This window comes from Anas platyrhynchos, chromosome W (assembly GCF_047663525.1).
Source record: "Anas platyrhynchos isolate ZD024472 breed Pekin duck chromosome W, IASCAAS_PekinDuck_T2T, whole genome shotgun sequence".
NCBI lineage: Eukaryota > Metazoa > Chordata > Aves > Anseriformes > Anatidae > Anas > Anas platyrhynchos.
In genome coordinates, this window is record NC_092620.1 from 170,945 (window position 1) to 196,450 (window position 25,506).

The 25,506-nt window shown below is 53.5% G+C and overlaps 1 protein-coding gene across 1 annotated transcript; it reads left to right on the forward strand.

Annotated features, from left to right (window-relative positions):
- Positions 1–3,923: 3,923 nt before the first annotated feature.
- On the forward strand, positions 3,924–25,381 carry LOC113841931 (antigen WC1.1-like). Its single transcript, XM_072030452.1, is given in 17 exon segments — positions 3,924–3,931; positions 4,260–4,281; positions 4,283–4,607; positions 5,735–6,043; positions 6,271–6,585; positions 6,694–7,020; positions 7,101–7,415; positions 7,541–7,881; positions 8,337–8,370; positions 8,459–8,767; positions 9,131–9,166; positions 9,436–9,576; positions 10,235–10,330; positions 11,036–11,188; positions 11,418–11,595; positions 24,456–24,633; positions 25,199–25,381. Coding segments are annotated over 17 exon segments (3,270 nt in total).
- The last annotated feature ends 125 nt before the right edge of the window (positions 25,382–25,506 follow it).

Genomic DNA, 25,506 nt, shown 5'->3' on the forward strand with positions numbered 1-25,506 from the left:
ATAGGGGTGGTTTCTGTGAGAAAGATCTAGAAGCCGCCCCATGTTTGGGAAGGGCCCCATTGTTTTCCAGATCTGAGCCAATAAGCCATGTTGTTTTGCGCCTCTGTGAGAGCAGATTTAAGACAGGGAAAAAAACGCTGCGCCACACAGCAGCCGGGAGAGTCAAGGGAGTGAGAAACAGCCTTGCAGGTGCCAAGGTCAGTGTAGAAGGAGGGGGAGAGGTGCTCCAGGTGCCGGAGCAGAAGTCCCCTGTGGCCTGTGGTGAGGACCATGGTGAAGCAGGATGTCCCCCTGCAGCCCATGGAGTACCATGGTGGAGCAGAGTTCCACGCTGCAGCCCGTGGAGGAGACCACGGTGGAGCAGGTGGCCCTGCACCGATGGAGGCTGCCACCTGCCGGAGCAGATTCCGGGCCGGACCTGTAGCCCGTGGAGAGGAGACCACGCAGGAGCAGGTGACCTGGCAGGAGCTGCTGCCCGTAGGGGAGTCAGGTTGGAGCAGTTTTCTCCTGAGGGATGGACCCCGTGGTACAGACCCATACCTGGAGCAGTTCTGGAAGAGCTGCTGCCTGTGGGAAGCCCATGCCAGATCAGTTCGTTAAGGACTGCATCCCGTGGGTGGGATCCCACAGCACAGGGGACGAGAGTGACCGAGAAGGAGCGGCAGAGAAGAAGTGCTGTAGACTGACCATAACCCCCATTCCCCCGTTCCCCTGCGCCGCTCGGGGGGAGGAGGTGGAAGAGGGTGGATGGGGGGGGAGGTGCTTTTGGTTTCTTTCCTTTGTTTCTCACTTCTTTAGCTTGTTAGTAATGAGCAATAAATCTTACTATCTGTCTTCTTATGCTGAGTCTGGTTTGCCCGTTACACTAATTATTGCGTGATTTTCTTGTCCTTATCTCAATCCTTGAGCCCTTTTCACATATTTTCTCCCCATTCCTCTTTGAGGAGGGGGAGTGAGAGAGTGGCTGTGGTGGAGCTCAGCTGCCCACTCAAGCAGAACCACGACACAGACTCAAGCAAACAGAGATAAAAGGGAGTGTGAGAATGCCAGTGCTGTACAAACTCAACGACAATGATACATAATATAGCAAGTAACTGGAACATGACCTGAGCACCAGCTCATCACAAGCACCAAATTCATGCTTATTTGATTTGAAAGGACTGAGAACAGGGCATTAGAAAAAGCATAAAAGAAGGAGCTACATCTTAGTATGCACTCAGCCTCACCAGAAGTAGCCCTGCAGAATGACAACCCATCTGGCCGCTCATGGCTTGGACAAGTGTACAGTTTGCTGGTTGAAGAACTTTCTAAATGGCCGTGCTCAAAGAGTGAGGGAGTGAAGGGAGTTCAGTCCAGTTGATGTCAGTTGTCCAGATGTCCAGTTTAGTCATCAGTGACATTCCCCAGGGCTTGGTATTGGGTCCAGTTTTATTTAATATTTAGATCTACAATCCAAATGAGAGGATCAAGTAAACCCTCAGTAATTTGCAGATGACAAGAAGTTAGGTGGGACAGTTGGTCTGCTTGAGGGTAGGAAAGCTTTGCAGAGGGATGTGGAAAGGCTAGATTGATGGACTGAGTCCAATCACATGACATTCAACAATGCTTCTGCACTTGGATCATAACAACCCCATGCAGTAGCATAGGCTTGGGGAAGAGTGGCTGGAAAGCAGCCCAACAGAAAAGCACCTGGGGATGTTGGTCAACAGCCAGCTGAACATGAGCAGCCACCGCCCATCATGGACAGGGACACTGACATCTTCCAATAGATCATCTGTGCTTATGAGGTCACTGTCAGCTGAAGATCTGATAGGCCATGAGCAGGCCCATGGCAGGTGAATATTCCTGTGATAACAGTGGTGCCTGAGTCGCTGACAGGCCGAGGGCAAACATGGCCTGTGTTAGGAGCTGCGAGAAGCCAGTATGCCAGGAATAAGCATATGGCTTGTGTGGGTCTTTGGGAGCTTATGATGTCATGTCAGCGATGGCACCCCATGCTTGATTATTCCTGAAATCCAACAGAAACCCCAGGCACCTGTCTACTGGTGCATCACACTACTTCATTGGGAACAGAAACCATACAGGTGTCTATGTGGTGCTCAGGTCAGTGGTGCCTGTGAGGCTGACAGTCTAGCAGCAGGCCCACAGCTCTCGTAAGAGCTTGTGAGGGCACTGTTGCCTGAGAAGATGACAGGCAGGAAGGAGACCCATGCCTGGGGAATGTACTTGTGATGCCACTCTTGGCTGAGTAGCTGACAGGGCAGGAGCAGGTGCAGGCCAGGAGAAGGCCCATGGCAGGTGAATATGCTACGGCATCACCTGGAGCTGTGTTGGGCAGAATCATGAAATAGCCCGAGTTGGAAAGAATCAATTATCAGTGAGTCAAACTCCAGCCACCAGACAATAAAATAAATTATATATGTATCTAAAACACTATAAAAACTCTAAATATATATTAAAATATTAAAATATATAATGTATATATTTATGAAAAACAAACCTTTTACATAAGTATAATACATGTAAAATAAAATAAAAAAAAATAAAATAAAATAAAATAAAATAAAATAAAATAAAATAAAATAAAATAAAATAAAATAAAATAAAATAAAATAAAATATATAATTAATATAATATATTATATTGTATAACATAACATAATACTGTATAATATACTGGAATACTTTATGTAATATAAATACATATCAAATAAAAATATAATCTATAATATAATATCGGTAATTTTATATTACATAATATGAACTCTATGATAATAAATTAAATAAATAATAATAATATTTAATCTAATAAAATATATAAAAATATAATATAATAATGTATAAGTAAAATACATATATTGTATATATTCATAAGAATGTGTTCTATTAAAAATATAAAATGTATATATGTGTGTTGTATATATATATATATATATATATATATATATATATATATATAATAAACTATATGTCTGAGAGCATTATCCAAACACTTCCTGAACCCTGCCAGGCTTGGAGCTGTGAGGAGGCTGGGAGGCACCGCAGGGCCATGCCTGGGCACGGGGCCAGGAGGAAACCACCGTCTTCCTGCCCGGGCGCCATGTCACGTGGGCTGCGGTTTGTGCACCTGCAGTGGCAGGCAGGCTCCTGCTCCCGACCCGCCGCGGGGAATAACGGCCCCTGGGTGACACGCTGAGAGCCACGGAGACGCCTGAGGCTCTGGGCTGCAGCTCTGCCGCCAGGGCAGGCCCTGGACCAGCTCTGGCTGCTGCCGGGACCCCACAGGAGGCTCCCTGGGGAGGGACGGGACAGCCAGCACCCCCATCATGGGGCTCTGGCCCTGCCCAAGGGCCTTTCCCAGCTGCTGCTGCCAGCACAGCAGGGGCTGTAGCAGGGGCAGGGACTGGTCCCTTCCCAGCCTGACACAGCCCTGCTGCAGGACCAGTCCCCTGGATCCCATGGCGCAGGGACGGCCGGACAATCGCACCTTGGGCTCTTGGATGCTACAGCTCAGGAGATGCTCCGTGCTCCCACAGCAGGCTGCAAGGGGTGTCAGAGCCATCTGCCCCCACACCCAGCCCTACCCCACGATGATGTCCCACCGCAGTGACGTGAGACCCGCAGCGGAGCCGTCCCTCATATATGGTCATGAAGAGCGCTGGAGAAGTTCATTGGAGAGCTGGGCTGCGTCGGAGGGGAGATAAGTGCTGATAACGTCTAAAAAGGTGCCTGCTGCTTCGATTGGCTCCTCCTGCAGCTGGGACAGCATCTGCACAGATATATTGCCCTCTCATCATCGCCATTTCACTGTGGGTCCCCAGGAGCTCCAGCAGCAGGGCTGTGCTGTCAGGACAGGAGCCTCAGGATGGGGACAGAGGGACTCCTGTCCCCTTGGGTGCTGTGGCTGTTCCTCTGGGTGCATCCATGCAAAGGTAAGTGCCAGCTCCCTTGTTCCACAGCCTGGAGCCAGCAGGCAGCAGCGGGGTCTTTTGGATGCCTCTGAGAGTGGGGTTGCTTTGCAGGCACCACTGAAATGAGAGGCAGAAATTATGGACAGGGACAGATTGCCACTGGGGTAGGAAGAGGGGGTTATGAGGGTTCTGGGGCAGCAAATAGCCCTGGAGCACCGGTGCTGGGCACCTCCAACCCAGTACAGCCCATGGGGAGAGGAAGGACCATACCACCACCGTGGGGACAGGGCTCCCACTCTGGGGGCTGTGATTCTGCCTGAGCAAAAGACCCACAGTGTGGGTCTCGAAGCTCTCCTGACCCTTCCTGTGTTGGTGTTTGAAGGGGCTTCGGAGGTGAGGCTGGCGGATGGTGGCAGTCGCTGTGCTGGGAGAGTGGAGGTGAAACTTCGTGACGAGTGGGGGACCGTGTGTAGCAATTCGTGGGACAAGGATGATGCTGAAGTGGTTTGCAGGGAGCTGGGCTGCGGGGTTGCTCTTGGAGCTCCCCATAATGGACACTTTGGGGCAGGATTTGGCCGCATTTGGCTGGCAAGTGTTTTCTGTTCTGGCAACGAGTCTGCCCTATCTGACTGCACTGCTATAGGACACGGTGAAACCTACTGTTCTCACAGTTTGGATGCTGGAGTGATATGTTCAGGTAAGAGTTAAGCCTATACACCACATTTTGGGACTGGGACAGGGGAAATCAGTAACAGCTCAAGGGGCGGCTCACTGCTGAGCTTAGTCTGTCACTGCAGTTGTCCCATGTCCCTGGGAAAAGCCCAGTGGGAGCGAAGCCCAGGTGATCAAACCCATCCTTCCCCTAGAGCTGGAGCAGCCAACCCTGGATGTGTTCCTGGTGCTGAGAGAGGAAAGATACTACACTTCCCCACTGTGCTGCCTGGTTCCCATCTTTCTCCTCCATTCACCCAGGCCCTGTCTGGCAGGCTGGTCCCTATGCCAGGGGAATCCAGAGCAGCACCCCAGCCACCAGCAGCCTCAGGGAAGCGCGTGCAATGGCCCAGGACTTTTGGGTTGTACCCCCAGCAGACAAGAGAACGTCAGCCAAAGCAGAAAGGCTGCTCAGAGGGCAGGAACACTGAGCTTGAGCAGAGGAGCAGAGTGGCAAGTGACACCTTGTTCCTGTCCCAGGGTCACCCAACGAAAGCCATACCCTGGAGACACGGCCCCTCCAGGCAGTATTGAACCACTGCTGAGCCTCTCCTGCCTGCCCTGTGCACCAGGGGCTGTGCCAGCATCTCCTGGCTCTCCTTGGTGCATACCCTCATACAGGGAGCTTGTGTCAAGCCAGGGCTGCTCTCTGCCTGCTCTCCTGCTCTATTCCCAGCTGGTGGCTGAGGACTGACATTCCTGGCACCACACTGAGGACCCCCTTTGTCTGCTCCCCAGATGTGCCCGATTTAACAGCAGTTCCCCAAGAGCACCAGCAGCCCCTGGGAACAGGGGGCTTTTCTTAAGCTCCAAGGATTTCTTTTAACTGGCCTTAGCCTGGCAGGGCAGAGCAGACTGCAGCAGCCCCCAGTGCCTGAGCCCATTTCCCTGGGCCCACGTGCTGTGCATGTTTCAGTGCAGGCAGCCCAGGGGCTGGGCTGAATTCTGAGGAGCAGCAGAGGGGCCCTAACCCCTTAGTGCCATCAGCACGCCCTGAGAGCTGCTGGGCTGGCCATGGGGCTCTGCATGTGGCTGCCTTAGGGATGAGGTGGGAGGTGTGTACAGAATTGCCAGAGGGCTCTGGGAACTCACAGGTCTCCTTGGTTGCTCCAGGATTTGTCCGGCTGGTCGGAGGGGACAGCCCCTGCTCAGGAATTCTGGAGGTCTACGACAGGGACCAGTGGAAAGCTGTCTGTCACTCCCACTTTGATGCCAAAGCTGCCGAGGTGGTGTGCAGGGAGCTGCAGTGTGGCACAGCCCTGTCTGTCCATGGGGCAGCTCAGCTGGGAGAAGGGGCCAGTCCTGTCTGGGACAGAGAGCTGCAGTGTGTGGGGAATGAATCCGTCCTCTCCTTCTGCCCCACGGAGACTCCCAAGGACAAGGACTGTACCCAAAGCAATGGCATTCATGTCACCTGCACGCGTAAGGACTTGGGGTGGGATGATGGCCAACGGGGTTGTGGTGGGGGAAGGAGAGTAGGGTGGGCACTGGGCTGTGGTGGGTGGGGGACAGGTGGGGTGAGATGGTGGTCTGCAGCCCTAAAATGAGAGTGCTGCAGGAGGAGAAAGGCACGCTGTCCCTTTGGCCTCTCCTGCAGCTCCTGTGGGAACAAGAGCACAAATGTGGCCTCTCTCACCCTCTGTCCCCAGAGTACACGGGGCACAGGCTGGTGAACGGCAGCACAGCGTGTGAGGGCAGGGTGGAGGTGGAGGTGCTGGGGACGTGGGGAACCCTCTGTGCCTCCCGCTGGGACCTCTCGGACGCCCACGTTCTGTGTCGGCACCTCGGCTGTGGCTTTGCTGAGTCCATTCCTGGAGGAGGGCATTTTGGGAGAGGAACCGGCCCCGTCTGGAGAGACTCGTTCCACTGTGACGGGACTGAAGGCCACCTGGGGCAGTGCCCGGTGACTACCCTGGGGGCCTCGTCGTGCTCCCAGGGGAATGCTGCTTCTGTCATTTGCTCAGGTGAGTGCTGGGCAGTGCTGCAAAGTCCATTTGCCCCTGGTGTGTGACACGGCCACCCACAGCTTTGCACCCCACGGCAGCACCAGGCTGAGTTTCTACTCTCACCAGGCCCGGCTCGCCCCATGTCTGTACGGTTGGTGGGTGGAGAGAGCCAGTGCGATGGGCGCCTGGAGGTCTTCCAGCACGGGACGTGGGGCAGAGTCCTGGATGAGCAGTGGGACATGCAGGAGGCCAGCGTGGTGTGCCGGCAGCTGCAGTGCGGAGAGGCAGAGGCAGCCTTCACCCCCATGAGGGCCAAGCGAGGGCGAGGACCTGTGGGGCTGCGTGGGGTGCAGTGTGCAGGGCACGAGGCTGACCTGAGCCTCTGCAACACCTCCCTGCCCAAGAGCACACCGGCAGCAGGGATCATGGAGGACGTGGGGGCCGTGTGCCGGGGTGAGTGGTGCTGCATGTCCCCCATCTGTGGGGCTGGGAGGGCAGCCAGCCCCTGACAGCCGGGGTTCTCCCCACTGCAGGGAGCCAGCGAGTCCGGCTGGCGGAAGGGGCCGGGCGCTGTGCCGGGAGAGTGGAGATCTACTACCAGGGGCGCTGGGGCACCGTCTGCGATGATGCCTGGGACCTGGCCGACGCCGCCGTCGTTTGCCGCCAACTGGGCTGCGGAGGGGCCCTGGAGGCAGCCGGCTCTGCTCGGTTTGGGGAGGGCTCTGAGCAGATCTGGCTGGATGGCGTCAACTGCTCTGGGGCCGAAGCTGTTCTCTGGGACTGCCCTGCCGAGGCCTGGGGGCAGCACGACTGTGGGCACAAGGAGGATGCGGGAGTCATCTGTTCAGGTCTGTGCTGGGATTGGGGCTGGGAGCTGGGGCCAGTGAGGCTGGGGTGAGGATAGAGCAAGGTAGGGCTAAGGCCCTCAGTGGCTGACATCCAAGGACGTCCCTGGGGCCTTTCCTCCTTCCAGAGTTCATGGCCCTGAGGCTGGAGAACAGCGACGGCTGCTCCGGGCGCCTGCAGGTTTTCTACAACGGGACGTGGGGCAGCGTTTGCTCCAACTCCATGACCACTGAGACGGTGTCACTGGTGTGCAAGGAGCTGGGCTGCGGGAATGAAGGGGACAGGGAAATATTCTTAAATTATGCCAAGCTGTCTGGCACCGCATGGCTGGATCACGTGGAGTGTGGGAAGAGCAACAGCTCCTTCTGGCAGTGTCCCTCTGATCCCTGGAATCCGCAGTCATGTGATGACCTCCGAGAAGAGACCCACATCACCTGCAATGGTAAATCTGAGCCATCAAGGCACCAGGTCCTGTTCCCCACTGGGCATGGTGAAATGCAGAGAAGGAACCCCGAGGTTCCAACTTTCTGCATTAGACCCTGTTGCTGCTGGTGGTACAAAGGTGACTTCAGCTCACAGAGCAACCCATGTTCACAAGCAGCTGCCAGCAGCTCTTTGGGGGATGCAGAGGCAACTCCAGGCAAGGTCTCAGAGGAGACAATGCAGGGCTTTCAGGAGTCCCCCCTCCTGGGACAGCCTCCTGCTGCTCTATGAACCAGGGACCCTGTGGGGCCAAGCACTTGGGTACCCCCTGCAGTGCCGTGTGTGTCCCCTGAGTGAACAGGGTGCTGCTGCTGCCCTGACCCAGGCAGCATGGGGACGAGTGAGCAGAGGTCAGCTCTGCTGTCTTCTGCACAACTCCTAGAGCATCCCTTTTCAGGCCAACTTCTCTTTCTTTTGGGACATGGACAGAAAGGCCACAGGTGGCTGCATGCCCCAACTCCACCAGCTGCACAGGTAGGGAGCTGCCCCTGCACGTGCCCTCCTAAACCTGGCAGGGCTGTCCCAGCTGTCCCGGTACCATGGGAGGTCTCTGCCTCCCCAGACAGGGAGAAGATCCGCACCGTGGGAGGCAAGGACGGCTGCTCGGGCAGAGTGGAGGTCTGGCACCGCGGCACCTGGGGGACGCTGTGTGACAATGCCTGGGACATGCGGGACGCCGAGGTGGCGTGCAGGCAGCTGGGCTGTGGCCCCGCAGTCTATGCCCTGGGCCAGGCTGCTGCTGGAGAGGGGACGGGCCCCATGTGGCTGATGGAGTGCAGAGGGACGGAGCTGTCTCTGCAGGACTGCTGGGCCCAGCCAGGGGACAGCGGTGCCTGCCAGCATAAGGCAGATGCGGCTGTGCATTGCTCAGGTGAGCAGTGGGGCTGGGAGACATGGCTGGGGGCTTGGCAAGGAGCTGGCTTGGGTGTATGTCTTGCTGCATCATGGCATGGCCCCAGTTTTTGCCCAAGCAAGGGTTTCCCTGCAGAGTGGGGGGCTGGTGGTGGGTGGGGAACAGCCTCTGTGAGGCTGGATGTGCCAGCACATCCCCTGGGCTTCCTGCACTGTCCTGTGAGCAGCCCAGAGCAGTGGTGCTGGGCCCTGTCCCTGCCACCCTGCCCAGCCCCACAGGAGGGAAAATTCAGGTGGCACATGCTGGGGTCATTTGCCAGAGAGGCTGCCTGGTGCCACAGCCCCAGCCTCTCAGCCCAGCTCTCCTTCTGCTCCCCTACAGCCGCACCTAGGACAGCAACTCCCCCCCCACAAGCTGGTAAGCTGTCCTTCCCCTGGGGCTGGGGCTGTCCATTTTCACGCTGTGACCCACAGCCAGGGGAAGGGGCTCCTTGCTGGGCTGTGAGACTCCCAGGAAATCAAGGGAGCTGGGAGAAGTCTGTGATGTACCCAGCAGGGTGGGAGCTGCCCCATCACCCACCCCTGTCCACCCCAACCCCTGCTGCCTTGTGTGGTAAGAAGTGGCATGTCCTGCCCCCAGCCTCTCCCTTGTCTGATGCTGCCCCTGCCATGTTCCTGCCCATGCAGATCCCCCACGGGGCCGTCCGACCACCAGCAGTGAGAGACTCTCGGTGCCTGTCGTCATCTGCATCATCCTGGGGGCCCTCCTCTGCCTGCTCCTGGCCCTCCTGGCTGGGCAGGTGCGAAGTGCCAGGGCTCGGCACAGAGGTGGGTCCTTCCCCAGTGGTCCTGGGGGGAGATGCCTCCTGACAGGACTGGGGGTGCTGAGGGTGTTGGAGATGGGTACAGGCAGAGCTGTGTGCTGCCTCCTGCCCCATGTGCTGCCCCACTGACTGACAGACCATGGGGCACCAACATCAAGGGGTGGAGAGAGCCCAGAGCCTGAGGCATCAGTTCTGGGGTGAAAAGAGAAATGTGAGAGCCGGGCTGGGTAAGAAGGGGAGGATGCACTGCTGGCAGTGCTCTGGGCAGCACTGGCAGGAGGATCATGGGGCAGCGGAGTCCATCACTGTGGTGTCAGACGCCCCACAATAGGGCACAGGCTGTACTATTGATGTGTGGGGCAGAGATGGAGCAACTCCATGCGAAGGGGAAATGAGGGAATTGGTGCAGGGTCTGCACTGGGACGTGACCAAGGGAACAAAGGGGCACAAGGGCTGTCTCCAAATGTGAGGCTGATGCTGCCCCAGACCATCTCCATGGGAATGCTGCCCTCCCTGGGGATGTGGCTGCAGTGCCAACACAACACAGTGGGGCTGTGCTGTGGGGACAGCCCTGTGCTGGCCCCGATAAAGGGGCTGGGGGAACCCAGTGGGGTCCTGTCCCTCTCTGCCCATTCCCAGACCAGCCCTGCCTCTGTCCCCAGGCTCCGGGAGAGCTGGGGAGCCCTTCCCTGAGGCCGTGTATGAGGAGATCGCTTACAGCCTGGCGTGGGAGAAGCAGGCGAGGTTCAGTCTCTCAGGTGGGTGCAGGTAACCTGCAGGGGCACATCTGCTGTGTCCATTCTCCCTGTCTCAGACCAGGGCTGTGCCCTGCAGCTCCTGCCCATGGTCCCTGAAATGGTTGGACCATGGGGTCTGTGGGAGAGCATCCAGGTGTTGGCCCCCACAGAGGAGCTTCCTCCACACCAGCTCTGCCCATCCCAGAGGGGACAGCCCCTCTCTGCTTCTCCCTGAACCAAGAACTAAGTGAAGGGCATTCCCAGGGCAGCTATTGGAGTTCCTCTGAGAATTGTCTCTTTCCAAGGAACTGGTCTCCTCCCCATGCACCCCCAGCTCTGTGGGTGCCCATCCCCAGCAGTGCTGACCACCAGTCAGGGCAGCAGGGCTCATCCCACAGCACCCACTGCAGCTCTCTGCAGCCTCCTTTTCAGAGGGGTCCCTGACCCAGCTGCAGCCCTACCCCAGGCACATGAGGAGGAGGCTGATCTGGGGCCACACCAAGAGGTCGGGGAGGGGAGAGAAGAAAGGTCTCCATTTCTCCTCCCTGCAGACAGACCAGACAGACAGCAGTGGCCACCGAGTGTTATCATCAGACCTGGTTGCATAAAGGCTCTGCTGTGACCCTGACACCAGCAGCATGTCAGCCCTGTGTCCCCACACACCCTCCCATCCTCTGCTCTGCAGGACATCTCTTCTCATTGCCACCACCTTCCCTCTCCTTTCAGATGTCCCTGTCCTGCCCGGAGGTTACCCAGTAGATGGCTATGATGATGCTGGGGAGGTTTCTGACCCTGGGGAGGATCCTGTCCCTGGGCAGGGGGACTGGGAAGTGCCCAGGACACCAGAGGAAGGAGATGGGCTGAGGCATGCAGCCACAGGTGAGAGGGCAATGCAGCACTGCCACTTCCTAGGTGCCAACCCCAGGCCTAGGAGAATCCATGCCATATTGAAAGCTTGACCATCCATGGAGAACCTGTCCTGGGAGATTTTGTGGGGGCTGGGAGAATGGGCCGAATGTCTCAGGCTGGTGAGGACGAGGAAGGTGATAAACAGCCCCGAGGGGTACCCCATAGGCCCAACCACAGAAGCCTGCCTTGATGCTTACAGGGGGAAGCCTGCACTCCCGGAGAAGTGCTGTGGTCCGTGGAGCTGATGGAGACACTTCGTCACCTTTCCTGGGGACCACGGGCTATGACGATGTTGAAGAGGTGTCTCAGGCATATCCCCATGAGGACACCGAGGGTGTGACACCACAGACCCATGCACAAGAGTTCCAGAGCTCCAGGCCAGCAGAGCCCAGCTCTGCTGAGCAGCTGGGTGCAGCCGGGAGGGAGGAGAGCTCAGTGCCACTGGGAGAGCCGTGAGTGCCAGGGAATGGTCTCCATTTTCCAGCAGTCAGCAGACACACATGGGTATTTCCCCTCTTGGTATTCCCCTGATTTTATGCTGTGTGTTGGTATTTCCTCATATTAAAACCATCTTCCAGTCTTCCCTGCCCAGGTGTCAGGGTGTGTCCCTGAGGCGGATGGAGGGGAGAAGAGCTCAAAGATGCAGCAGTTGGGAAGGGGCACATCTTAGAGCCAGCAGGATCGGGGTCTGGCTTTGGGGCTGACAGAGCCCCTGGTCCCTGGTCACTATTCCTACTGACAGAGACATTTCTGTCCTGCCAGCCACAGGCAGTTTCCAGACAAAGTGGATCTCTGGGAAGCCCCATGAGACACTCCCTTGCAGTGCCCACCTTCTGCTGCCTTGGGCCCCCATGGAGCCTAAGGATGCCTGCCCAGCACCCATGGGCAGAGATACTTCAGTTGCAAGAGGTGAACGTGGAGACGTCTTGGACACTTGGGCAGGACTTGGCACCAGCTCCTGCTGGTGTGTCCCCACAGCCCTCCAGCTCTTCCCCAGCAGGCTCCTCTGCTGCAGGCTGGGAGGTGCTTTTGGTAGTGGGAGGTGGGCTGGAACACCTATTGGAGCATCTATTTAATCCCTTTGGGTCATCGCTCCTGGCTGTGTATAGTCTTCTCTGGGTGAAGAACTGTCTGGAGGGCCATGTTCAGCGGGTTGTGGTTAATGGAGTTAACCCCAGTTGGCGTCTGTTACAAGTGGCATCGCCCAGGGGTTGGTACTGAGGCCTATCTTGTTTAATACTTTTATTGATGACCTAGATGAGGGGTTGAATGTACCCTCAGTAAGTTTGCAGACGATACCATGTTGGGAGGTAATGTTGATCTGCCTGAGGCTAAGGTGGTCCTTCAGAGGGAGCGGGGTAGGCTGGGCTGAGGCTAATGGGATGGGGTTTAACAAGGCTAAGCACCGGATCCTGCATTTTGGCCACAACAACCCCATGCAATGCTATAGGCTTGGGACAGAGTGGCTAGAAGACTGTGAAGAGGAAAGGGACATGGAAGTGATGATCGATGTTTGGCTGAACATGAGCCAGCAGCGTGCCCAGGTGGAAAGAAGGCCAATGGTATCTTGGCCTGTGTTAGAAATAGTGTAGCCAGCGGGAGCAGTGAGGTGATCAGTCCCCTGTACTCAGCTCTGGTGAAGCCACACCTGGAGAACTGTGTTAAGTTTTGGGCCCCTCACTACAAGAAAGACATCGATGTGCTGGAGCGTGTCCAGAGAAGGTCAACAAAACTGGTGAGGGGTCTGGAGCTTAAGTCGTATGATGAGAAGCTGAGGGAGCTGGGGTTGTTTATTCTGCAGAAGAGGAGACTCAGGGGAAACCTCATTGCAATCTACAACTTTCTGAAGTGAGGCTGTGATGAGGAGGGCTTGGGCCTCTTCTCTAGGATAACTGAGGCCAACTGGATCACTTTTCCATTTCCTCATTTTGGGCAGAAGACCCACCCAAATATCTCCTTCCCCCTGCTTAGGGAAGGGTTTCAGCTGAGTCAAACCAGGCATCTCATACTTTGTTTGCAGTTCAGAGGCTAGAAAGGGGCTTAGCTGCCTGTCCCATGCCTCACAGAAGCCCACAGGAGCTGGGATTCTTTTTGCCTCAGTTCAGGTGGGCACAAACCAGGCAGCATGTAAGCTGCTTGTCTCATTGCAATTGGATTACTTTGAATGTAGACAGAGGCAGGAGGGAGCAGTTCAGAGGCAGACACAAAGTGATATTGGAGTTGGCAGAGTGACATCTGAGTGACATTTGAAGTGCCAGTTTAGGTTGGATATTAGGAATCATAGAATCATAGAATATCCTGAGTTGGAAGGGACCCTTAAGGATCATCAAGTCCAACTCTTGACACCGCACAGGTCTACCCAAAAGTTAAGACCATGTGACTAAGTGCACAGTCCAATCTTTTCTTAAATTCAGACAGGCTCGGTGCAGTGACCACTTCCCTGGGGAGCCTGTTCCAGTGTGCAACCACTCTCTCTGTGAAGAACCCCCTCCTGATGTCAAGCCTAAATTTCCCCTGCCTCAGCTTAACCCCGTTCCCGCTGGTCCTGTCACTGGTGTTAATGGAGAAAAGGTCTCCTGCCTCTCGACACCCCCTTACGAGGAAGTTGTAGACTGCGATGAGGTCTCCCCTCAGCCTCCTCTTCTCCAGGCTGAACAGGCCCAGTGCCCTCAGCCGTTCCTCGTACGTCTTCCCCTCCAGGCCTTTCACCATCTTCGTAGCCCTCCTCTGGACTCTCTCCAACAGTTTCATGTCCTTTTTATACTGTGATGCCCAGAACTGCACACAGTACTCGAGGTGAGGCTGCACCAGCGCAGAGTAGAGCGGGACAATCACCTCCCTCGACCTACTAGCGATGCCGTGCTTGATGCACCCCGGGACACGGTTGGCCCTCCTGGCTGCCAGGGCACACTGCTGGCTCATATTCAACTTGCTGTCTACCACGACCCCCAGATCCCTCTCTTCTAGGCTGCTCTCCAGCGTCTCATCGAACTTTACCAAAAGGGTTGTTAGGCATTGGGATGGGCTGCCCAGGGAAGTGGTTGAGTCACCATTCGTGGAGGTCTTTTAAGGTCGTTCAGAGGTAGAGCTTAGTGATATGGTTTAGTGGAGGACTTGTCAGTGTTAGGTCAGAGGTAGGACTCGTTGATCTTGGAGGTCTCTTCCAACCTAAATGATTCTGTGATTCTGTGATCATCTGGTCCAACCATCATCTGGTCCCGCACCTGGGTCAGGGCAATCCCAAGCACAAAGACAGGCTGGGAGGAGAATGGGTGAGGTGATTCTCCCCGTCTACTCTGCTCTCCCAAGACCCCACCTGGAGTTCTGCGTTCATCTCTGGGTCTCCCAGTATAAGACTGACATGAAGCTATTAGAGCGAGTCCATACGAGGACCGCAAAGATGATCAAGGGGCTAGAGCACCTCTCCTATTAAAACAGGCTGAGGAATTGGGGTTGTTCAGCCTGGAGAAGAGAAGGTTCTGAGGAGACCATCCACTACATAAAGTGGGCCAACAGAAAAGATGGGGAGAGATTTGTTCTCAGAGTGTGAAGTTTTAGGACAAGGGGAATGCTTTTAAACTGAAAGAGGGTAGATTTAGATTACATGTTCATATGAAGTTCTTGACTTGGAGTTGGAACTGGTGTTGTGGGTCCAGAGATCACCCACAGGGATTTTGGATCAGCCCATACCCTTGTGTTTGAAGGAACAACTGGCAAGAGTGAAGAGGCATCAGTGAAATCATGGGAATAGCAGAGTGAGAGCAAGGTGGGGAAGAGAAGTGGCTGTCTGCAGATTTCAGAGAGGAGTAGGACAGCATAGGAAAGCCTGCAGAGGAGAAGGCAGACGGCTCTGACAAAAATGAAAGGATTCAGCAGCACTGACATTTTTTTTCCCGCAGCCATGGCTTATGAGGAGACAAGTTATACTCATGGCATTGGGACCATGTATTCTCCATTCAACTGTGTGCAAATGCTGGGAGGTGTCATACTATTGTCCTTCACATGATATTATGAGAATCACCCCCTACCCCACAGACTCCAGAAAGAGCCCTGAGTGAGATATGAGGGTGCAGGATTTCTCCTCCAGTCTGAGGTAAGGCCTTGACCTGTCTGCTTTTGTCTGACCAAAACAAACCAAGACTTTTCTCAGCACAGTGCTTTGCCAATCTGGAATCATGGCCTCCAATTATTTGCCCTAACAAGTCCCTGAGGAGAATCTCTTGGTAACGGCCCTCAGTGGGGCCCATTAATACTCCAAATCACTTCAACTTTTCCTTCTGACTTTACTTGCTCAAGCAATTGCATCATTCTCCTCTCATTACCTCAGGTTCACAGACTGAGCACCAAAATCCACCAAGGAACTCATTACAATCCAGAAACACCTAAGGAACCATATGTCTTCCATAGTTTTATTCAAGTCTTCAAGACTTGGACAGCTAATTGGAGAGCTTTCATCGTGTAGTTAAGGAGGAAGATTTCAAAAAGCACCTAAATCGGGTGCCACTACCATTTCGAAGCCACTTGCCGAGGTGATTGGCTCCGAGGCAGAAATGTTCTGCAGCGGAACGTGGGATCAGACAGGCAGGGCTAATTATTCCGGCATCGAGCCCACTTGAGGGAACTGTCAGGACCCGGCAGCCCTCACGAGGGAGGTGAAAGAGGCGAGAACAAGGCATAGGCGGAGCCAGCAGCGCCCCCTCCCTAGATGTTCAGAAGCTGCCCCTAGGGAGTGCAAGTGACCAGGGCGTGGCACGTCAGAAGGGAGTGGCGCGGCAGTCAGTGCGGCAGTTCGTGTGGCAGGCAGGGTGAGCAGGGAGGGCAGAGTGTTCCCCCCCACCCATAGGAACACCTCCTCCAACGGCAGTCTACCACTAGCTAGGCTGCAATAGTTTCCACCAGGCACCATGATCTCTCTAGGAAGTCTGTACACATCCAGACTTACTACCCGCTCAAAAATGGAGCAGTTCAGGTCTCTGGATGCAGGGAGTGTCTAAGCCTTTTGCTACCATCTGACCTGATCTGCCTGGTGGCAGAACTCAAGGAGGAGGTGGAGAGGTTGAGGGATATCAGGGAGTGTGGGCAGGAGATAGACTTGTGGAGCAATGCCCTGCAAGGCCTGAAGAACAGGTAGTGGGGTTAGACACTCCAAATGGAGGTGAACCCCCTGCCCTGTTGCTGTTGGGCAGAGGGAGGACTTGAAGAGGAATGGAGACAGGTCCCTGCTCGACATCACAGGTGATGCCCCCCACTATGGGCCCCACCTTCCCAGGTGCCCTTATGCAACAGGTTTGAGGCCCTGGAGCCTGAGAGACCAGTAGGTGAGGAAGAGGTAGAAAGTCTACCCATGAGGATGCCTAAGGCGAGGAGGTCGACTCCACACCTCAGGACTGCCTCCACCAAGAAAGAAAGAAGGGTGATTGTTGTGGGTGATTCCCTTCTCAGGGGAACAGAGGACCCTATTTTTCGGCCTGACCCTACCCGTAGGGAAGTCTTCTGCCTCCCAGGGGCCAGGGTCAGGGACATTACCAGAAAACTTCCCAACTTGGTTCACCCCTCTGACTATTATCCTCTTTTGATAGTCCAGGCTGGCAGTGATGACATTGAAGAAAGAAGCGTGAAGACCATCAAACGGGACTTTAGGGGGCTGAGACGATTAGTGGATGGAGCGGGTGTACAGGTGGTGTTTTCGTCTATCCCTACAGTGGCAGGGAGGGATACAGAGAGGACAGGGAAAGCCCACCTGATAAACACGTGGCTCAGAGGCTGGTGCCAACACAGAAATTTTGGTGTTTTTTTGAACATGGGGCGCTTTACTTGGCACCCAGCCTAATGGCTGCAGACAGGTCCCTATCTTTTAGGGGAAAATGGATCCTGGGCCAGGAGCTGGTGAGGCTCATTGAGAGGGCTTTAAACTAGGTAAGAAGGGGGATGGGGCTTAAACAAGGCTTGTTGGAGCTGTGCCAGGGGAAACAATGGCAAGGCTGGGAGAGAAGGCAATGGCCCAAATGAAGTGCATCTACACTAATGCATGCAGCATGGGTAACAAACAGAAGGAGCTGGAAGCCATCGTGCGGCAGGCAGGCTATGACTTGGTTGCCATCATGGAAATGTGATGGAACCACTCTCATGACTGGAGTGCTGCAATGTCTGGCTATAGGCTCTTCAGAAGGGAGAGGCAGCATGGAAGGGGTGGTGGTATGGCTCTCTATATCAGAGAGAGTTTTGATGTTGTGAAACTTGAGGCTGGGAATGATAAGGTTGAGTCCCTATGGGTTAGGATCAGTGGGAAGGCCAACAGGGGAAGCATCCTGGTCGGGGTCTGTTATAGACCGCCAAACCAGGATGAGGAGACTGATGAAGAGTCTACAGGCAGCTGGCAGAATTTGCAAAATCGACAGTGCTTGTTCTTGTGGGGGACTTCAACTTCCCAGATATATCCTGGAAGTGCAATACAGCCCAGAGAAAGCAGTCTAGGAGGTTTCTGGAGAGCGTGGAAGATAGCTTCCTGATGCAGCTGGTTAGGGAGCCTACCAGGGGTGGTGCCCCGCTAGACTTTCTCTTCACAAACAGAGAAGAACTGGTGGGAGATGTGGTGTTTGGAAACTCTCTTGGGCAGAGTGACCATGAGATGGTAGAGTTCTTCATTCTCAAAAGAGCCAGGAAGGGGACCAGTAAAACTGCTGTATTGGACTTCCAGAGGGCTGACCTTGAGCTGTTCAGGACACTGGTTGTCAGAGTCCCTTGGGAGGCAGTTCTGAAGGTCAGAGGAGTCCAGGAAGGCTGGGTGCTCTTCAAGAAGGAAATCTTAATGGCACAGGAGTGGTCTGTCCCCGTGTGCCCAAAGAAGAGCCAGCATGGAAGAAGACCAGCCTGGCTCAACAGAGAATTGTGGCTTGATTTTAGGAGAAAAAAAGGTTTATAATGTTGGGGATTATATAAAGGGAATGGGGAGCAGAATGTGGTCCTCACTATCCATGAGAAAGTGGTTGGTGACCTGCTATTGTACTTGGATGTACACGAGTCGATGGGGCCAGATGGGATTCACCTGGGGATACTTAGAGAACTGGCAGAGGTGCTGGCCAAGCCACTTTCCATCATTTATCAACAGTCCTGGCTATCGGGGGAGGTCCCAGTCAACTTGCGGCTAGCAAATGTGACGCCCATCTACAAGAAGGGCCGAAGGGTCGACCCGGGGAATTATAGGCCTGTCAGTTTGAGACTTTTGTTGCTCTCTCTCATACTGAGGCACAAGAGACTTGACAATCCACAGCCAAGGCTGATACTGCATGGGCCTTTCAGGTACTTGGGCAGAGGGCATCACACAAGAACCTTGCCAGACAGGTGCCTTCTGATGGCCTGTGAGAGACGCCGGTAGATGTGAGCCTAAAAGCCCACCTGCCAGCCAGGAGGCAAGGGTTGTTGACCTGGCAGCTACTTCAGAAAGATGGGACCTCCCAGTCCCTTGCCCAGCCATGCTCCTGCTGCTGGCCTCTCAACTCCAGAGACAGAAGCGAGCTCACAGTCACCACCAAAACCAATTGCTTCCCGCTGTTTCTGAAACAGCGTTCAGAAAAAGTTCCTGAAAGTTCCTGTTCCTGAAAAGGATTCAGAGTTTCTAAGGCACAATTGACACCCTCTAAGAACATCCACTCTCTTTGAGGCCCAGCACCTAGCAAGATAAAAGCAAGGTCATTGTCATCCTCCAAGGCCATACATATCCAGATGGCCTTTCAGCTTCTCTGATGGACAGGAGACAATGTGAAAGCTCTGTTAGGTACTAGGGCAGGACTGACCTTGAAATAAGTATTTATGCTATCTGCATGTCAGTGGCTCCTCAGTTTCTCATGACAGCTAAAACGACACCCTCATAGACCAGCCATGTGCCTGAAGGTGGCACATCAGGCCCTCAGGCAGAAGTGCCCTGACAGCCACCTGCACAGCCATGGGCCTCCTGCTGCCTCCTGAGATCCTGAGGCACAGCTGACCTTAGCAGAGCATCCCCACCTATATACTCCATGCATTTTATGACCTTAACAAGATCCATGTCACCTCACCCGCCTCCTCCAAGGTCTTTCTCTTAGCCAGGCATCTCTTCTCTGCCCCAGTTCTACCTGCCTTATTCTTCTCCCAACTTTCCCCTGACTTCCCCAAATGTGTCACCCTGTTGGGGGCAGCTTTCTGAAGGCCTTTATGACCTCAGAGGCTCTGCCTCCCTGCTGTGGGCCGGACAGGTTCTGGGACAGAATTGACCTCACAACCAGCATCCACAGTGTTACAAGGAGCTGTTGTGCTCAGGAGGCCTCTTCCGAGCCCACCCAGGAGCAGTGTGTGCAGGGGATGCCCTGCACAATCTCTCAGGTACTGTGCAGGCCAACCAGCTCATGCTTCAGAAGGCCTGCCACACATCTAGACTCACATTTCCATATGCAGCCTTTAGAGAACAAGGGCCCAGCCCAGTCCCTGCTCTGCAGCTCCTCCCTGTCTCTCCCAGGAGGCCAGCCCAGCCCAGACCTTCCCTAGCTCTCCACAGCTCCCTCTCCTCTCCCCAGGCTAACCCAGCCCAGCCCAGAAGAGCAGCCCAGGCTGGGCTGGCCCCAAGGCAGCAAATGCAGAAGCAGTGGGCAGTGTCAGTGTCTCCGCTGCTGCCATCTGCAGGAGATCCCATACCCTTCCAAGGTGAAACCGTTTAAAAAATAAAATAGAGAAAATTTACATGAAATCTAAAGCAGGAAACCTTCACTCTGAGATTAGTGAGGCACTGGAAAAGGTTCTTCGGAGAAGTAATACCCCGCTCAATAATAGCGTTCAAGGCCAGGAGGATGGGACCCGTAGCAACCTGGTCTTGTGGAAGGTACCTCTGACCATGGCAGCAGGGCTGGAACAAGATGGTGTTTAAGGTCCCCTCCAAATCATGCCATTCTATACTTCTATGACACTGAAGACCCCAAACTGGTTGTGTAGCTTGTGTAGAGAGAAGGATTTCAATTTCTGTGAAAAATTTTCCCCCCCCTGAATAACAAGTGCTTGGAAGGGATGGGATGCTGCCTGCCTGTCACTTTGTGGGTATCCGGTCTCAAAATAGGACAAGAAAAGATAATTCTCAAGTCAAACTCTTCTCTTGAATTAGGAAAATGAGGGCACTGGAAGTGTCCATCCTCAGGTGACAGAAGGAAAAGCAGTGATTACATCAGTACGATTCAAAGTCAATTCCCCTGGTGGGGGTATGATTCAAAGGTGATTCCCCTGGTGGCCCAGGGACTTGTCAAGAGCTCCCTGTGCTGATGAGGTGGGCCGGGCTCATGGGTCCAAGGGGAGCTCCTGGCAAGCGGACAGCATTGCAGAGAGACAGCTCTGCCCAGGAGCAGCTCCTCTGCACAGCACAGCAGGGCTGGGAGCGCTGCCTGCAGGGGACAAGGGCAGTGAGAGAAGGGAGGGAGATGTTAAAGGCAGAGTGGAGGGGGGATGCTGAGAGCTCACTGCAGGAGAAATCTTCAGAGCCCTGAACAGGGTAAGTGTCTGGCTGCAGGGCAGCACAGCTGTTGTTCCTGGTGCCATCTCCAGATTTGCTGGCAAATCCTGTAGCTTATGGGAGCTTTCAGAAGAACTCTCAGAGTTTGGATAAGAGGAGAGCAACAAGCTCTGGAACAGTGATTATCTGCCATAAATAACTGAAGGACAGGACATGATGGTTCTTTCTCACAGGGCTGGCCACAGGTACAGGCAGGGTGCAGGCAGGGGTGTCCAGGGCTGTGGTGCAGAGCAGGGTTCCTGCTGTGCCCCAGGGGCTGTGTGCTGGGGCAGGGCCTCTGCTACCTGCCAGGATCAGCACTCAGCCTGCCTGGAGAGCTGCCCAGGGTGTTGCAGAGAGAAGCTGTGGGTGGAAGGACCCCCTGGCAGGGCAGGGCAGGGTCCTGCGGGTGCCCAGAGGCTGATGCCTGGGGCAGGCAGCTCACATCTCCTCAGCACCCACAGGGTATCTCTGGTGATGATTTTAAACAAGGTAGACCAACTCGTGCACTACCTGCAGGGAAAGTACTTCTGAAAGGCTGTGCTTTCACTTTCCTGCCCTAAAGAGCAGTCAGGGAAATGCTAATGGACTCATCAGGTTGTGTCAGTGAGGCTGTTAGAGCATTACACTCAAAGAGATCTTTAGGTCTGTGTGGAACCTCACAGTTTTCCTCTAACTCTTTAACCTACATACTGCATTGTTTCCTGATGGATTGCTGGATGTCCTGCTCAGCACCTAAAATACAGAGACACCTCTGGCCACGGGGCATCTGAGATCCATCCCCACTGGTTTTCAGCAGACGCAGTAGGGCAGTACTGACTCTGGATGAGCCCACAGAAAATCGATCTGGTCCCTCTGCACTCTTAGGAAGCAAAACTGAGATCTTGAGGCAGGAGCACATCTTCCTCAAAGGCAAGTAGCAGTTTCTCTTCCTGGGGAGGTTTCAGAAAACAATATATATGTTATACAATATAATATTCTTATATTCTTACAAAATATAAGAGTATATAGGTTTAGGTTTCCTCAGAGAAATCTCTCTAACTTGTTCCGTGTTTTTCCACCATTGACAGCCTACCATTCCCTGAGGCAGCAAATGTCCAACAGCAGTTTCTCTAATGAGTTCCTCCTCCTGGCATTCGCAGACACACGTGAGCTGCAGCTCCTGCACTTCGGGCTCTTCCTGGGCATCTACCTGGCTGCCCTCCTGGGAATGGCCTCATCCTCACTGCCATAGCCTGTGACAACCGTCTCCACACTCCCATGTGCTTCTTCCTCCTCAACCTCGCCTTCCTAGACCTGGGCACTATTACTACCACTGTTCCCAAAGCCATGGCCAACTCCCTCTGGGATACCAGGGCCGTCTCCTACTTGGGATGTGCTGCTCAGTTTTTTTTATTTTTATTTTTCATCTCAGCAGAGTTTTCTCTCCTTACCATCATGGCCTATGACCGCTACATTGCCATCTGCAAACCCCTGCACTACGGGACAATAATGGACAGCAGAACTTGTGTCAACATGGCAGCAGCTGCCTGGGGCAGTACTTTTCTCTACGCTGTGCTGCACACCGCCAATAGCTTTTCCCTCCCCCTCTGCCAAGGCAGTGCCCTGGACCAGTTCTTCTGTGAAATTTCCCAGATCCTCAAGCTCTCCTGCTCAGATGCCTACCAAAGAGAAGTTGGGCTTCTTGTGGTTAGTGCTTATTTAGTGTCTGGGTGCTTTGTTTTCCTTGTGCTGTCCTATGTGCAGATCTTCAGGGTCGTGCTGAAGATCCCAACACATCAGGGCATGTACAAAGCCTTTTCCAAGTGCCTCCCTCACCTGGCTGCGGTCTCCTTGTTTCTCAGCACTGCCTTTTTTGCCTACCTGAAACCCCCCTCCTGGTTCTCCTCATCCGTGAACCTTTTGCTGGCTGTTCTATACTCAGTAATGCCCCCAGCAGTGAACCCCCTCATCTACAGTATGAGGAACAAGGAGCTCGAGGATGCAGTGTGGAAACTATTTTGGGGGATGTTTTTCAGTACTAATAAAGACCCCTTCAATCTCCACTAATGAATCCCAGTACTTCCCATTCTAGGCTTGTGTTTTTGGTGTTCTCATTATATTTTCCCATTGTCAATTTGACTACTTGTGCTTCTTGTGTTCCTACATAAATATTTGGATTCCCCCTCTGCTATGAATGAATAAACCAGTTCTTGTCCCATATGGAAGCCATATAAATATGTATCTAACACTGTGAGTGAGTCTGTGAAGACTCTCTCATAGCATCTCTCAAATAAAATATAATTACCCCAGTGAAATGCCTCAAGCCTGGGCTTTCCTTTCCAAACCAGTGTCAAGATTAGGCCCAAAGAATTTATTTCTCTCCACAAGGGTCTGTTCCTACTTAGGTTCAGGAGAGAATGTCTAATTGTTGCATTCTGACTCAGGGTACAAGGGGCTGGACTGTGAAATTAGTGTGCGTGACAATCCAGTGTTCTGAGGCCTTGCTGATGTTTACAATCCTTGCTCCTCAAGGTTACCTGGTGAGTGATCTACCTGTAAAGCTATCACTGCTCAGAGAAGATGATGGTAGTTAACACCTCCAGAGGTCCCTTCTGACTCAGGGAAGAAAGGGCTAGGCTGTGGAGTTAGAGTGCATGACAATGCTGTGTTTTGAGGCCTCACTGCTGATTGTAATCCCTGCTCCTCAAGGTTCCACAGTGAGTGCTGTCATTCTCAAAATGAGTCTCTACCCTTGGGAACCTGGAGTACAGCTGATGCAATGATACTACAAGAAAGTTCTGAGAGGCATTGCAAAACATTCTAGAATGACTGAATCACAAATTGGTTGGAGTTGGAAAAAGTCTTTCCCCATATTACTTGTTCCCTTTAAGTACTGGAAAGCAAGAAGTTTCCCCCCAGAGTCTGCTCTTCTCTAGGCTCAACAAACCCGACTGGCTCAGCCTGCCTTCACAGGAGAGGTGTTCCACTCCACTGATTATTGCTGTGGCTCTGCTCTGGTCCCACTCACTAAGTCCTATGTCCAAAATCTTATGTGTCTGTTGTGCTGGTGGGGTCTCACATGAGCAGAGAAGAGAGGAAGAATCACCTCCCTCAACCTGCTGGTCACTCTGCTTTAGATGCAGCCCAGGATACTGTAGGCTTTTGGGGTTGCAAGTGGACATTCCTGACTCATGTTGAGCTTCTCTTCAACCAGAACCCTCAGGTCCTTCTCATCAGGGATACTCCTCAACAGGGCAGTGGTTTTCTCAAAGCCATGGTGCACACTGCCTGTACATTGTCCATTCCCCTTTGCCAAGGCAATGCCCTGGACCAGTTCTTCATTAGAAGGAATGGCCTCAGGTTGCTCCAGGGAGGTTTAGTTTGGAAATTAGAAAACATTTATTCTCAGAAAGAGTAGTCAGGCATTGAAATGGGTTGCCTAGGAAAGCAGTAGTGTCACCGTCCCTGGGGGGTTTTTAAACAGAGGTTGGACCTGTCACTTAGGGACATGATTTAGTGGGTGACATTGGTAGTAGTGGTTGGACCAGATGACCTTGGAGGTCTCTCCCACCCTAATGATTCTATGATTCTATTTTGCCCAGTTGCTGTATGAGTTTCAGGGAGTTAGAAACTTGCCCAATCTCCCAGAACTGTCATGAACTCCTTTACAGTATTTATCTTTCTATGGTCTGTTTTTCTAAGACTTTTCTTGTGCAGATAGCCCTAACGGAAAGTAGATCCCCTTAGATGCAGCATGGTCATTGCAGGCATTTCTTCTGCACTATGGGCCTGTGTCTTGGTTGTGGAGAAACTTTCCCAAGAGGTCCACCAACTCAAAGAGCATATACCTTCCTCCCTCTATGTGTATGAACCAGTACCTCAGCTTTTAGGAGTAAACATGCCTCTGCTCAAGAAAGGGGATATGGTAGGTCCACACAACATACCACTCCGTAGTTTTACCCACAATTGCTGCTCCAATTTCCATGAATATTCTGACCAGGACTAGAGGTGCTCTGCCTCCAGTCAGGTGGAGGGACAACTGAGGTTATTGGACAGTGTGGGTTCGATGGCCTGACACATCAGATCCACAGAAGTATGAGGCTCAAGTGGAAACCAGTGCAAGGTGTACTGCAATGTCATCCAGCTATAAATGGGCAGAACTCATTTTTATCTCTGGAGTGACGGAGGAATCCTGACAGTTAACTGTGTTGGAGGCTGAAGTGCAGCCTCTTTAAGACAGTGAGATTAAACAGCTGTTTGCCTTGCCCAGTCTTTAGGAGGACCCTTCTGTTGTAGGGTTGCTGAGGGTCAAGGAGCAGCAGATGTTGATCACTACCCCAGTGGTGCACAAGGAGCAATATTGCACTAACTGAGACTCCCTGATTCACATTCATGAGCTGATTTATTGACTGGAGAGACAAGAAGTGATCAGCAAGACTTGCTCACCCTTTAATGGTCCCATATTGTCAGTGTGAATGGTTGACGAAAAGTGGAGATTAACAGTGGACTATTATGGCCTGAATGAAATCATGCCACTGCTGAGTGCTGCAGCGTTGGACGTGGTAGAACTCCAATATGAACTAGAATCAAAGCCAGACAAGAGTTATGCCACGACTGATATCACGAATGTGTTTTTCTCAATCCCTTTAGCAGCAGAGTGCAGTCCACAATGACACAGGACATGGGTGAATGCAGGCAGGTACACTCAGCATTCACACAACCACAAACAGCAGCAGCATTATCCTGATTGCCTCTCTGGCTGAGCAAGATGGAGGCCCATTATTTGGAAACACAAAGT